General features: G+C 49.6%; 1 protein-coding gene across 1 annotated transcript; it reads right to left on the minus strand.

Annotated features, from left to right (window-relative positions):
* Positions 1-11173: 11173 nt before the first annotated feature.
* Positions 11174-13348, minus strand: LOC309873387 (uncharacterized protein C11orf91 homolog). The gene is made up of 2 exons (XM_082748939.1): positions 12754-13348; positions 11174-11431 (listed from the first exon to the last, which is right to left on the minus strand). Exons 1-2 carry the CDS (start codon positions 13244-13246, stop codon positions 11346-11348), a joined length of 579 nt encoding a protein of 192 aa, XP_082605065.1. The 5' UTR covers positions 13247-13348; the 3' UTR covers positions 11174-11345.
* Between the last annotated feature and the right edge of the window lie 543 nt (positions 13349-13891).

Below are 13891 nucleotides of genomic sequence, written 5' to 3' on the forward strand. Positions count from 1 at the left end.
GGGCACTTCATTTTAACAACATTTCAGTGTTCACATTTACGCATAGACAAACTCATATTTAATGAGAGGCCATGTGACTCCTCAGAACTGAAATCAAGTTTCACAACAGTTTCATTGCCAACCCCTCCTCCAAACCAAAGAGCTCTGGTAAACTCTTGAAAATAAAGGCACTCCAGGTTCCCTGGTCTCTGAAATGGGCTATATGAGCTTGCTCTAGATCTGATGGGCCTTTACTGAAAACACAGAGAGTTTGCTTTTGTCCTTGGTGGTGCCCACTCCATTACCCAGCTCCTCAGTCCTGGTAGCTAAAGCCTTTGGGAGACCCAGAGGGCCTGAAGGAGCCAGCCACATCCCTTGAAGCCACATGTCCAGTGATGCCAACACAACCTAATGAAAAATCAGGCTACCACCCAGATGTCTTGCTTATGGGACATTTGGAAACAGTTGGATCTGGGACGTAAGGTCTACGAGTAAGCCAGACATTGGATTACATTATTCACACTTCACCCTACTCTGCTAGGATTCATGATAGCAAAGCCAAAATCTGTTGGCCTCCTCCTGGAGTAGTCCCTTTCCTAGGTCAAGTTGGGTAGCATCAAGAGAAAGGGCCTGGAAAGTCTTTAGACTGTGAAAACAAAGGGCTGCCAAATTGCACAAATTATTTCATATATTGACATTCAGGTGATTTGGAAACCAAAAGTTGGCTTCTTTTTAATTTAAGATTATGTCTCCAAAACTGGTAGGTCCCAAACTAGCCTTCAGTGCATGGGGGACCCATTCTTCAGAATGAGTCCAGGTGAAGAAATCAAAGGCCAAGACCAGAAATTAGATGCCAAAGTGAGCAGAAACAAAGGCTTAAGAAGGGCCACTGGGCCGCCTTCCTGACAGGGGCATATATTATGGGCACAATTTTATCCTGTGGATCATTAACCTTTCATTTAACTGGAACTGTAGGGGAAGCACTGATAGAACCTTCTACAGAGTCACCCATTCAGTCCCTCGTTGGCTGAGCGAACATTTCCGGAGAACCTACTATGCACCAGACTCCAGCTAAGTGATGAGGATTCACCTGGGAGCAGGACAGAGTGCCTGCCCCTCACGGCGGAGCTCACGGTCAAGGAACACTGATCCCTGAGACAGAGCTCAACATATGAAGAATCACCATTCATTCGGTGGATTTTCTACCTCATCAGAGGTAGGCAAATTAAAATCCAAACGCAACCACATCAAAACCAAAGTCCCCATCTTTCTGGAAACATTTATGATTAGAAAGGACAGACTGCAGGGCTATCTTCTAATGACGCTACACAGTTTTCCTTATCCATGACCTTTAACTAGTTAGTAAGGTGCCCACAAAATCCCCCTGGAGACTGAGAGCAAATTGCTAACTGCCAAGAATCAACAAATGTTATAAACCCAAATTTCAGAGCTGTCACCATCAAAGGAAATCAGGAGCCCAAATTGTCAGAAAAGGAATAACCAGTTTGGGGACTATACTATGCAATCCAAATGAAAATTTCAAGAGCCATATATTTTACAAATGAAGCCACAGTACACCAAACACTCTCATTTTGCATTGTTCATATCAATAAAGTGCCGTTCAGAATGCCCTGGATTATTAACGAATGGGTTTTGGTTTTTGTTCAACCACTGAAATACAGTGCTCTATGGAACAAATCTCAACAGGCGAGCCAGGTAGAGCTTTGCGATGAAACCCTTTCTGTGCTGCATTTGTCTGTTGAGCTTAGTTGAAATTATGTTTGTTTTTTCTTGGCAAATTTGCATATGAAATAAAGCACGCTGTCTTACTGTAATTTTCTTTCTAAGGTGTTAGTGGATGTCTCTTCTCTTACTTAATATTTCTTTCTCCATTCCCCATGAGGAAAAGATTTTAAAAAGCATTTACAAATTCTCAGAATATTAGAAATCACCATGTGATGGAAGGATATATCTTGGTATTTTTGAAATTATAGGACCCCAGCCTCTTTGAGTTGGAAGAGAATTCAGTGGGGAAATTATCCAGCTTTGTACCCTGCAATCAACACAGGGGAAACCTCATGCCCCGTATGCATGACATTGGCTTGACCCATCAAAGTGTAAGCAGAATTAGGGCTTCTGGCAAGGAAGGTATTCAAAAGGAGAGCAGGAGGGGAATGAACAGGAGGTGGGAGGGAGATGGAGAGTGTTAAATAGGACTTGATATTTAGGGCAAAAAAAGTAATGTAGTTACCATGGGGTAGAAGTGGGGGAATTGTCTTGATTTTGGATTACACAGGGAGTAAGAGGACAGAAAATCTTTTTTAAAGGTTTTACTCTTGCTCAGAATCTATATCATATCCATTATTATCACATGGGTAAGGGGATCCCCATTTTAGGACTTAAAATCATCCAGACCAGCTTTGAACCTCACTTTTACTTCATTCTGGGTTTTGGACAAGTCATGTCCCCTCTCTGAGCCTTGTCTGTGAAATGAAGCTAAGATCTAGTCTCTGACGTGACTGCAGTGGTGGGAGAGAATGCCTGGCTTACCCCTGCATGGTACTCTATAAGCATGATGGATTGTTGGTATTTATTTGCCTCCTTGAATACTTCTAGCATCAGGGAACTCATTATCGTCCCAGAACCAACACATTGCCCATTGATCACCCAGAAGGGGTGACCCTTATGCTCAGCCCCTTCTAGCCACCCACTGTAAACAAACTCTCTCTTCAAAAGCCCAGGACACCCAGAAGTCCCCAGAACAGAGGCGAGCTCAGGACACCCGGGCAGGTAGCAGTGCTGTGAAAGGAAATGCCCTTCACCACCTGACCAAGCCGGAGAACTCCCACAGGTTCCACGTGTTCTTTGGATGACAGCCCCACCACGCCCGGGAGTCAGTCTTCAACACAGTCAAAAGACTCAACTCATCCCGGGCTTTCGACCCTAGACCCATCAAGCAAGTCCCTGCAAAACGCCTGGACTTGGTGTATTTAAAGGTCTGGCAGCAAGGACAGTTAGCTCTGTAAGAAGGACGGGGGACTCACCACCAGAACCAAACAGTGAGCCTGTGGAAAATGAAACCACCCATGTAATTGCTCAGCACCATGTCGTTCAAGTGAAGCTCTCCTGCGCTGAAATCAGGAGAAACCTTGCCTGTTCCCGCTTGAGAGTCCAGAGTTCGGGTGGTTAGGATATTAGCTCACACAAAGGTCCCTGATAGCAGCTGGCTGAGGTGGGCAGAAGGGGAAGAGGGAAAATATCATAGTTTGAAACCAGTTACCAAAAAATGAGCTGAAGGTTTAAGTGATTGGGTTCTGGAGCAGCTTGGCCACGTCCTAGCTGTACTTGTCTTGGCAGCTCTGTAAGTGGTGGGAAGGACATCCTTCCTCATGGGTTGGGCCTGGAAATATTAATAAGACTCAGGGTGTAGAGTGCTGAGCGCAGAGCCTGGCACAGAGGAGTCCATCAGTAACTGGTGACTGATAGTTGGTACTGGTAGATGTGGCATTACAGTGGGGGTGGGAAGAAGCCCTAAGAGTGTCTTGAAACCCCATCAGCCTCTCTTGTGCTCAGACCCCAAGACAACATTTCCATTGCTAGAATTGGCCACATCAGAGCATATTGCTCTCTCCCTAAAATAGACTATAAAATTACACCAAATGCACCAAAAATAAACGGTCTCTTCGGGATGGATGGAGAAGGGTGCAGTGAAAAATTCAGGTTTGTTCACTGTCCTCTTTCCCGTGCAGAGGCTCACACAACCTCCTTCTACAAGAGGGCTGCTCATGCACACAACCGCACGCGCGGGGACACGCGCACACACGCATACATGGCGCGTGCGCACGTATACACACCCGCACGCATACATGGCATGTGCACACACACGCATACAAGTTCACACAGCGAACCTTGGTCAAGTGGGGCTGTCCTCATTGTCCTGCGACTCCTCCCACATCACCCAGAGACTTACACAGAGGAAGGAACTGCCACCTGGAGGTGGTGGGTAGGCTCCACCGCTGACCAGCTCTGTCCCCTTAGGCGTCATCGCTCTGAGCTTTGGTTTCCTCATTATGAAGAGATGCCACTTTCACCCACTCCCCCATCAGTTAACTCTGAAAACAAAGTCTGTGTGAAACCCCAGATTTTCCAAACTCAACACGATCCAATCAGTTAAAGGGGAAACTATCTCTGACCTCTGTCTAGACCTGAATGGTCCAATACAGCAGCCACAAACCCAGCTTAAACTGAATTATAATAATTAAAATCAAACACAATTTAAAATTCAGTTTCTCAGTTGTACTAGCCACATGCCAAATCTCAATGGCCACATGTGGCTAACAGCTTCCATGTTAAACAGCACAGATTTAGAACATTTCTACCACTGCAGAAAGTTCTACTGGACAACATAGATCTAGACCATCCACCCGTTCATGGATAACAATAATAACAGATAATAGGCAAATAGAAGTCCACAGATAAATATCTTTATTTTTATATATTTATGTTTGATTCTTTTTATATGTAAGTAGGTGTAAATGTATGTACTTATGGACTGTTTATCTGCCTATTTATCTATTGCCATCCATAAATGGTTGGACAAGTAGATAAGTGACAGGAGAGAGAGGAAACTGAGAATACAGTGTAAACAATGCTATAGACTGACATGTGCCACCCCCACCCCAAAACCATAGGTCGAAGCCTTAATCCCCAATATGCTGGTATTTGGGGCTGGAGGCCCGTGGGAGGTAATTAGGTTTAGATGAGGTCACAAGAGTGGGGTTCTCAAGAGGGGAAAATTGTGCCTGTAAGAAGAGGAGGAGACATTGGAGCTCTCTCTCTTCGAACTGCAAGCCAGGAAGAGAGCTCATCAGAAACAGGAATGGGCCTGCACCTTGACCTTGGACTTCCCGACCTGCAGAACTGTGAGAAGTAAATGTCTGTCATTTAAGCCCCCAGTCTGTGAAATGTTGGCATCACCGCCCAACTAGACCCACACAAACAATAAATATCAGTGGGTTCAGTCCGGCTTCAGGTTATTCATGTGAACCAGACTTTCATCTTCAAATTGGTTCTGAAAAGAGATCCACCACCCCATACCCAACACCCCTGTCCCTGTGGGAGTAAAATGGGGCTCTCCGCAGGCAGCCCCCTGCAGCCTCAGGGAAAGGCCCATGGGCGGCACCTGTGTTTATTTTTGCAGTGAATCCCGCCAATGGCCGCAATGTGTCCTCCTCCCTCCAGGTTTCCAAGCTGGATTTTCTCCTGGATAATAATGAACAAGCTGATAAAGGCACTTCTGGATGTGAGAGGACTGGAAAGGGAAGGGGACTCTGTTCCATCCCACTTCCAAGTTCAGGCTGCCCCCTAGTGGATCCCCCCCACCCCACAATCATAACCAAAAACCCTGACACAAAACATGGCCAGCAAACCCTCCCAAGCCAAGTGATGGTGTCAGGTCCTGAGCTGAGCGCTTTTACACACATTATCTCAGTAATTTTGAAACAACCCCAGGCACAGGGAATCGCCATGTACATTTTCCCGACGAGAAGAGGCTCGGAGAAATTAAGCACCTGCTTCATTGAAAGAAGGCTTGGATGAATAAATGAACGAACGAGTGAGTACAATGAACCTAGGCTTTATTTACAGGCAGTGTTTTCAGAGTGATGGACGCGCTGCATTCAAATAAACTCTTGAGATGAGATAAATAGTCCTGGGTGAATGGATAGACGGGCTCACGGACAGGTCCTCCTCCCTGGAGAGGAATTCTCCTTCTGGTCCCGCTGAATCATCCAGGGACTGTTTGACCTTGACTGCCCTGTCTCTCCACTCCCCAAGTGGACCTACCTTCCATGACCTACCTCCAAGCCAGCCATCCCCCTTCCCCCACCCGCACTCTGCCCTGAGGAACTGCGATAGGAAATTGCTCACCGGGAGCAGTCCTGTGAACCTGGAGCCCATCGTGGCTCCTGTGAGTCACTGAGGAGTGAAGTTAGGAGGAAGCCACGAAGCAGAGGCAGGAGGGCAGGGCAGGAGTATGGAGCGCGAGATAAGAGGGCGGCTGCTGGATTGGCAGGAGGCCCAGGAGGGGACAGGCAGCATCTTGGAAGGCAGCGGCTCCCCCATTCTGGGTGCCTCTGAGCGGGTTGCTGGCACAGGACCCCAGCCACCCGCCTTCTGGGACATGGACAGAGAAGGACGCGAAGTCTGGGGCGGAGGGCCAGTCATATTTCCTCTCCAAGGACTGGCGGCTGACGTGGAGCTGGCAGCACCCTCGTTCCTTTCCTCCTCAAGGCCTGGATGTCTTTTTTTTTTTTTTAAACATTTTTCTTATGTTTGTTTCTATTGCTTGTAATCAGAGAACCTTCCTGTTATTAATCCTCTTGTAATTTAGGTAAGCTAGTTTACGTGGCCCTCTGTTTCCCCACAACCAAAAGAAACCCAGCCCACTGATCTATTTCCCGGATTCCCCTCTAGTCGCACTTCCACGCCCTGGGATGGACAGACGGGAGCGCTGGGTGGTGACCGCAGCCCTCCCTTTGGGGACCCACCGGCAGAATGGCTCAGCCCTTGGCTTTGCTGCAGATGCTGCCTCTTGGGAGAAATGCAGTTGGCCCTCTCCAGAAAAGACTCAAACCTCCTCCCAAAATGCCTCCAGGCCCCACTCACCTCCTTATCACTTTTTGTAAGACTGAGCCCTGGGGTTGGACTGAGCCCTGGGGGCCCTGCAAGCTCGAAGTTTCTCCCTCCCTGCAGGCAGGCCTCCTTCCAGGACACAGCCCACAGCCACCTCCACTCCTTACACCTGTAGCCCAACAGTGAGACCAGAAAATAATAATAATGACTCCCAACTGGGGCGGTCTCACATCTGTCATCTTATTTCTTGTCCTCCACCCAACCATCCTGTGAGAGCAGTATCTCCATTTTACAGATGAGGAAACAGGCTCAGAGAGGTTAGGTGACTTTCTCAAGGTCGCATGGCTGGAGACTGAATCACTGGTTGAAAATGCCAATGAACCATGAGGTGCCCAGTGGTGTTGACCTTCAGGGAAAGCTTTGAAGCTGTAATTGGATCTCTCTTCTGTTCTGAGAAACCAGGTTCTTTTTTTTAAGATTTCATTTATTTATTTGACAGATCACAAGTAGACGGAGAGAGAGGCAGGCAGAGAGAGAGGGAAGCAGGCTCCCTGCTGAGCAGAGAGCCCGACACGGGACTCGATCCCAGGACCCTGAGATCATGACCCGAGCCGAAGGCAGTGGCCTAACCCACTGAGCCACCCAGGAGCCCCGAGAAACCAGGTTCTTGCAGGTGCTGGGTCCTGCCTGATTCCTTTGGCCATAGAGTGAGACCCAAATTACCTGCATTAAGCAGAAGGAGGTTTTCCCATTTCACTTGAATTTTCTATTTCTCTCAGGACTAACAGATCTGTGGATGAAAGGGATGTGATATAGCTACTTTCACACTTAATCAAGTCTCGTGTTCCATCTTGCTCCAAACAGTTCCCACTGGAGAGGAGGAACTTCCATCCCCCACCTGCAGGCTGTTACCTCTGTACTGCCTCATACCCTAATTACCCGAAAGTAAAAGTCACAAATCTGATTGGCCAGAGTCCAGAACGTTCCTTGGGCACCATATTACCAGTGGGCAGACTTACTACATCTTAAAAGTCAGACCCCATGTGCTCCATGAAAGCCTATTTTATTTCAAGGTAAAGCCTGCCTTGGGGGCAGGACTGATCAAGGTTTTTCCTGCCTCCTCAATGTCTACAGCTGAGTGGGCAAATGGGGCCAGAGGAAGAAAGGGGCTGATTTATACCTTCAACCCAACTTCAAATGCTTCAAAGCAGCTTTCTCTTTAGCTCAGTTATGAACAAAGTGGCATTTTTATTTCTCATTTATCTGGTGGTGTGCTAGTAAACGTTTAACACCCAACTCTTTTGGGGAGTGGAGGTGGGCGGGAACAAACGTGATTTGTACATTCGCCAATTTCCGTGGTGTAAAAACTCTCACGGTGGTCAATATCATATGCCAATGTGACATTCTTGGAAAGTAATACACATTAGTACACTATTAGATAGTATTTCTAACTATAGCGGTGCAATGGACATCACCTCAAGAACACAGGGAAATGTAAAATGAAACAAAATAGGCTGTGATGGATTTTGAGCATTCTTTAACTTAGTTGTAAATACAGTCTAATTGTGAGTTGACACAGTTTAATTTTTAATAATGGCTGTATTTAACAACCAGCTGACAAAACTCTGGAATTTTAGCAGTTGGTGCTCACGAGCTATTCAAGCTGGCTCGAGCATGTAAAGACTTCAGCTATTATTCTTTGCATATGTTCTTCTCTCAATCAGGACTCCTATCATTTTCATCTGCCAACATCCTTTTCTTTGGCAAACAATCTCTTCCATTTTGTGCTGGGGGAAGCTCTCTTCCCTCATTCCCTAAAACATGCCAAGAGTAGGGGCACCTGGGTGGCTCAGCGGGTTAAAGCCTCTGCCTTTGGCTCAGGTCATGATCCCAGAGTTCTGGGATCGAGCCCCGCATCGGGCTCTCTGCTCAGCAGGGAGCCTGCTTCCTGCTCTCTCTCTCTGCCTCTCTGCCTGCTTGTGATTTCTGTCAAATAAATAAATAAAATCTTTAAAAAAAAAAAAAACATGCCAAGAGTAGTGCCTATCCCACAAGGTGATGATGAGAATTGTTTATATCAATTGTCTTCCTCTGCGCCTTCAGAGGTGGCCAATCTTGTGCACATGGGGGGTTCAAGTGGGGATAAGGTTAGGGGTTAGCAGGAGGCCAGAGCTATTGGGACTGGAGAGAAAATGGGAAACAGCCCCCCCACTGGATGTACCACCCTTGGTTTTCCCTACCCTCTCATTAAAATTCTCCAGCCCCTCTCACTGGCCTTGCCAGCCAGAAGTTTCTCAGAGTGAAGGAGGGAGCTTTTCCAACAGCAGCCAGCCCAAGGGGCAATAGGATAGGAATCGAACCCCACATGGGTCTCTCTGCTCAGCAGGGAGCCTGCTTCCTCTTCTCTCTCTGCCTCTCTGCCTACTTGTGATCTCTGTCAAATCAATAAATAAAATCTTTTTTTTTTAATCAACATTTAAAAAGGGGGGGGGGGGGAGGAGACAGGCCTGGAATCCCTGACCAGGGTGAGAGGACTGCTATGGGTATTGCAGAGGTTACAAACTCTACCGCCTGTCCAGCCTTTATTTTATTTGGTCCGAATTGTGTTCTGGAAATATCTGAATTCATCGCTAAGATTTAGAAAGCAGGAGCTGTGACCTAGCAGCATGTTACCCTCCTGGCTGGGCAACAAGCAGTGGGAGTTCAGGGTCAGTTGCTTCCCCCACCACCTGCCTAGGCTCCCCAGCTAGCCACTCTCCACCTGGCTCCCTGCACCCCTTTCACTGTTTCCAACTGGGCCTTGCAGGCATGCGCATTTGCATCCTCAAGCACACAGGTTGCTGCACAAACTTTGGGGCAAGGGTCTACAACTTACCGGGGTTCCTGGCACCCGTTCTGCCATCTATCGGCATCTGCATGCTCACACCACGGACGGAACCTCCAGTGATCGCAGAGGAACCGTCTCTGCTGCCACTTAACTCCGATCCTTCCACTGTAAAGTAGGTCCCCCTCTCTTGTCCACTCGAGGACACCATTCCAGCCAGGCCTCATCGACAGCATCACTTTTTCTCCCTCTGCCCGACCACAAACAAGCAGGAATTTCTCCCTTAATAAAGACCTCTCAACCCCGCTTGCCCTGCCAGGTACTGCCCTAAGAGGCGGCTAACTGCCTCTCGAGAGTCTTCTGCACCCACGGTCTCCAATTCACCTCCACCCCTTCTCTTAAAAGCGACTCTGGTCAGGAGTTAAATCCCCCTCACTGAGCTAAAGCTACTCGTGACAAGGTCACCGACGCTAAGGCCTCCTTGCCAGCTCGAAGAGGGCGTCTCAGGCACTTGGTGCCGGGCGATCGGTGCTATTGGTCAGAGCTGACCAGGCCCCTCCCAAACACCGCCTCCCACTCCGATTATAAGATGCGGGATTCGCTCCTTTTCTGTTCTCTTTTGCAGGAAGCCCAAATGTCACAAATTCTTTGGCTAAGATCTACCGTGGCTGTAGGGAGAATGAGGGCACGGGGGAATCCAGATGCCAAGCGTCAAAATGTTACACTGTTTCCTAAAATACTTCCTTCTTTATTCGTGCGCTTGTGTTGCTGAGCGCTTGCTCCTTCTGGCCAGAGAGACAGCACCTGGTGGCAGGGGTGGGTACCCTGCAGGCAAAGGGGAAAGAGCGGCAGGGCCTGGGCCACACTGGGCGGCACCACTTCTTCTGGCTTTAGCTGTATTGTTATGAAGCCTCCTACTCGCTTTCCATGCTTCCTGCCTTAGTCTATTCTCACCTTAGCAGCCCAGGTCAGATGCAATCACTCACTGAAAACCCTCTAACTACTCCATACTCCACTTGGAGTAGAACCCAGAGTCCCATGTTTGCAGAGTCCCACTGGGAAGGACTCTCTGCACTCAGCCCTACCATGCTCCCCTCACTCCTCCTGCTCCAGCCACCTGGGTTCTTGCAGGCCTCAAACACCCCATTTGCTCCCACCTTCAGCCTTTGCCCTGGCCCCTCTGGGCCTGGAACATTCCCCCAGCTATCACATCCTCTACACCTTGTTTACATGTTACCTCTTCCAGAAACCATATTTGAAATGCCACCTTGCTTTCCTCTGACCCCTCCTGAGCAACCTTGCCCTACTGTTTTTGTTTACCCCTTGGCAGGTCATCAGTGATATTGTCTTATGATGTACTTACTTGTGTTTATTGTCTAGGTCTCTCCCACTCCCAATTCTGAATCTCGGAGGGCACATAACAAGCCCTTCATATTTCTCGAATGTGTGATTTTCTAGGAAGGACCATAGCTTTGATCAGATTATCAGAGTTTTGGGGGCCCAAAAACTATTAAACAAAACACTTCCCGGGTCTAAAGCTGTTTGAGAACAAACCGTTTGTTTCAGGCTTTAAAGAACCTTTCTGAGCAGGGAAACAGCAAACCAAATATATATTGCCCTTGGGTTTTCCCAGTTCCTTTCACGTGGCAGTGTTGGGTGTCCCCTCCTATGGTCTCAGAGGCTTCCAGACCCTGTGAGAGACCTTCCCCAGCAGCAGCACAGAGAAGAGACAGACCATGAGATTTACCCCACAAGTGGGCACTGTATGTGGAGCACATGCTGGGAGCAGTGAGAACAGCGGTAAATACAGAACAGAAAATAACGATCTTTGAAATGACAACAAATGGGACACATTATCTAAGCACTAACACCTAAGGAGGCGGCTGCCCAGGCTCTGGTGGGCAGCTCTTCAGGAGAGAGAGGCCGACTTCTTTCCAGGCTGCCTTGTCTTCAATCCTTGTAACTTTTCATCTTTCAGTGCCTTCAAGAATTTATCTGCAGGAGAACAAAACAAACACAGCTGTAGTAAAGATAAGGGCTTTTCTAACACTTCTAAAGTAAGCTTCTGGGAAGCAATTGTGTGTTCCCTGTGTGAACCCAAAACCCAACATGGGTAGGAAAAAAATCCCTAACAGACAAAACATGTTTAAGTGGATAATATGTAGTAAAGAAATCCAAGACTTAGACAAGCCTGTCTTCTAGGAATTCTTTCCATGGCTGTGGGGGAAAGGACCTTACCGGGGATGCCTGATGAGTTGGGGACGATTCTCATGATCACATTAACCTGAACATATAGGTTATTTCATACTCCCCTTGCCTGTATGGCCAGGGAGCCAATTTAACCTGTTGTTTTTGTTTTGTTTTGTTTTACAATAATGGGGATGGTCTTTCTAGAGCAATATCCCGTCCTCCATTGGTATACTATAAGCCTTAGAACAGGTGATGGGAAGACAAAGTCTGCAGAACAGCTTATGGCTACTGAATATTCCACAGTATGATAGGTCCTTATGGGAGAATCAGACTTAACTGTACCCTCCAATGGGAAGGATCAGTTAGCTTGCAAGCTAGAGGAATCCTGCCCATATCAGCACATCTGGTCTGACCTGGTCCAGATCGCTAAGACTTTAAACCTACAGTCAGAGGGCAGAGCTCAGGACCCTGGTGAGACAGCTTCCAGGATGGAGGCCAGGGTTCACAAGGAGATTTCCTTTCAGCACTGAGAAGTGGATGGCCTCAAAGCCCCTAGATGATCTGTCCTTGGGCTTCCTGGGTCTCGCACAATTCCCATCTACAGACCTAAGTTGGAGTGTCTACCTACAGACACACCAACTGACCTTTGCTTCCACCTCCTCCCATTCAGGACCAAAGTTGAAGATAAACCCTAAAGCTGAAATCTGTAGAGGTAGGGGGTGTGTGTGGTGGGTGATGGTAATATTACTACCACGGTGGGGGGGGGGGTGTCATGGTGTAAAAGTTTAAAGTAGGATGGGGGCTGTGGTGGTTTGAGTTCTAGGTCTGGAGGCTCAGAGTCCAGATTACCAAACGGGCTCAGGATGGGAGGAGGGTGGAGTTTGGGCCAAAAGTGCTCATGAAATCCTGACTGTGGTGAGGGAAGACATCGGTTGAAATCCAGGATGGGCGCTGGGAGGTGTGGCTGGGTGCTGGAGGAGTTGATCTGGGATCTGGGATTCCTGGGGGCTGGAGTTTGGGCCGGAGACCACACTGCGGGGGAGAGGTTTAGGAAGGCTTGGAGCCAAGGAGGGAGCCAAGGAGCGAGCCAAGGCGGGCTAAGAGGGGACTCGGGCAAGGTCACGCACAGCGCTGAGAGTCGAAGCCGTCCCCAGTGATGGTGAGCAGCTCCAGCTCCTTAATCCGGATCTCCAGCTCGCACAACTCCTCGGGGTGGGAGGCGGAGGCGACCCGGGGGGTCGTGGGGCCGGGGGCCAGTGGCGAGGCAGCCACCTCGGGCCCCGGCGGTGGCGAATAGAAGAAGCGCAGAGGCTCGTAGGGGATGGAGGCCAGGCCGGAGGGCCAGGGCGGAGGCCAGGGGCGCTCGCTGGGAGGCCCCAGGCCCGGTGGCGGCGGCGGGGGCGCCGGAACCTGGGGTGCCTGGGGCAGGGGCCGCCCCGCCACCGCCCCGCCCGCCGCCGCCCCGCCCGCCTTCAGCGGCACGAAGAGTTTCTTCCAGATGTTGAAGTCGCTGAGCGGGGACGAGGAGATGCCACGATCGTAGAGGGAAGGGAAGTAGAGGGGCGGGGCCGGCCGCTGGCTCATGGTAGGGCTCTGGCTGCCGCGCCGCCCCTTCGGCATCTTTTGAATGGGAGGCTGCGTGGGAGGAACCCCGCGCCGGGAGACGCGCGCCTCAGCCCCGAGTCGCCGGGATTCTGAGGTTCTACAGGCCACGCCCCGAAGGAGCGTGGCCGCGCCCTTTCGTCAAGCCCCGCCCTGAACGGGCGGAGTTCTAAGGGCCTGTCGGCCACGCCCCAGAACGTGCCCCGCCCATTGACGGCAGGCGGAGTTTTTGCAGTAGGAGAGGGTGGAGAGAGCGGGAGGTCTGGGAGTCTCGCAGGCGCGCTCTCGTCCTCCCTATCCTCACCCCTGGTTTTCCGCTACGCTCGGCGATCGCCCCACATCCTATGTCCTCCAGCCTCCGATCCCGTCCCGCCCCTCGACCTTTCCCAGCGCCCCTGCATTTCCACAGGCCTCGCTCCCCTGCTGTTGCGCCCCCGGTCCTACCTCCCATCTCACATCTCCCTTCCCCACAGAACCTCAGACAAGAACAGGAAGTAGGGAGCTGGCCAGAACTGCAAGAATACATTTTCCAGTCTGCCTTTCCTTTCACAGGGAGAAAAACATTCCCTAGAAACCCGCCCCCTACCACAGCCTTAGCACCTCTCGCCGCAAAGTATCTGGGGAGATGAATTTTCATCCTCTACAACAGGAGGCAAAGGAGAA

The sequence above is a fragment of the Mustela nivalis genome (assembly GCF_964662115.1).
Source record: "Mustela nivalis genome assembly, chromosome: 9".
Taxonomy (NCBI): domain Eukaryota; kingdom Metazoa; phylum Chordata; class Mammalia; order Carnivora; family Mustelidae; genus Mustela; species Mustela nivalis.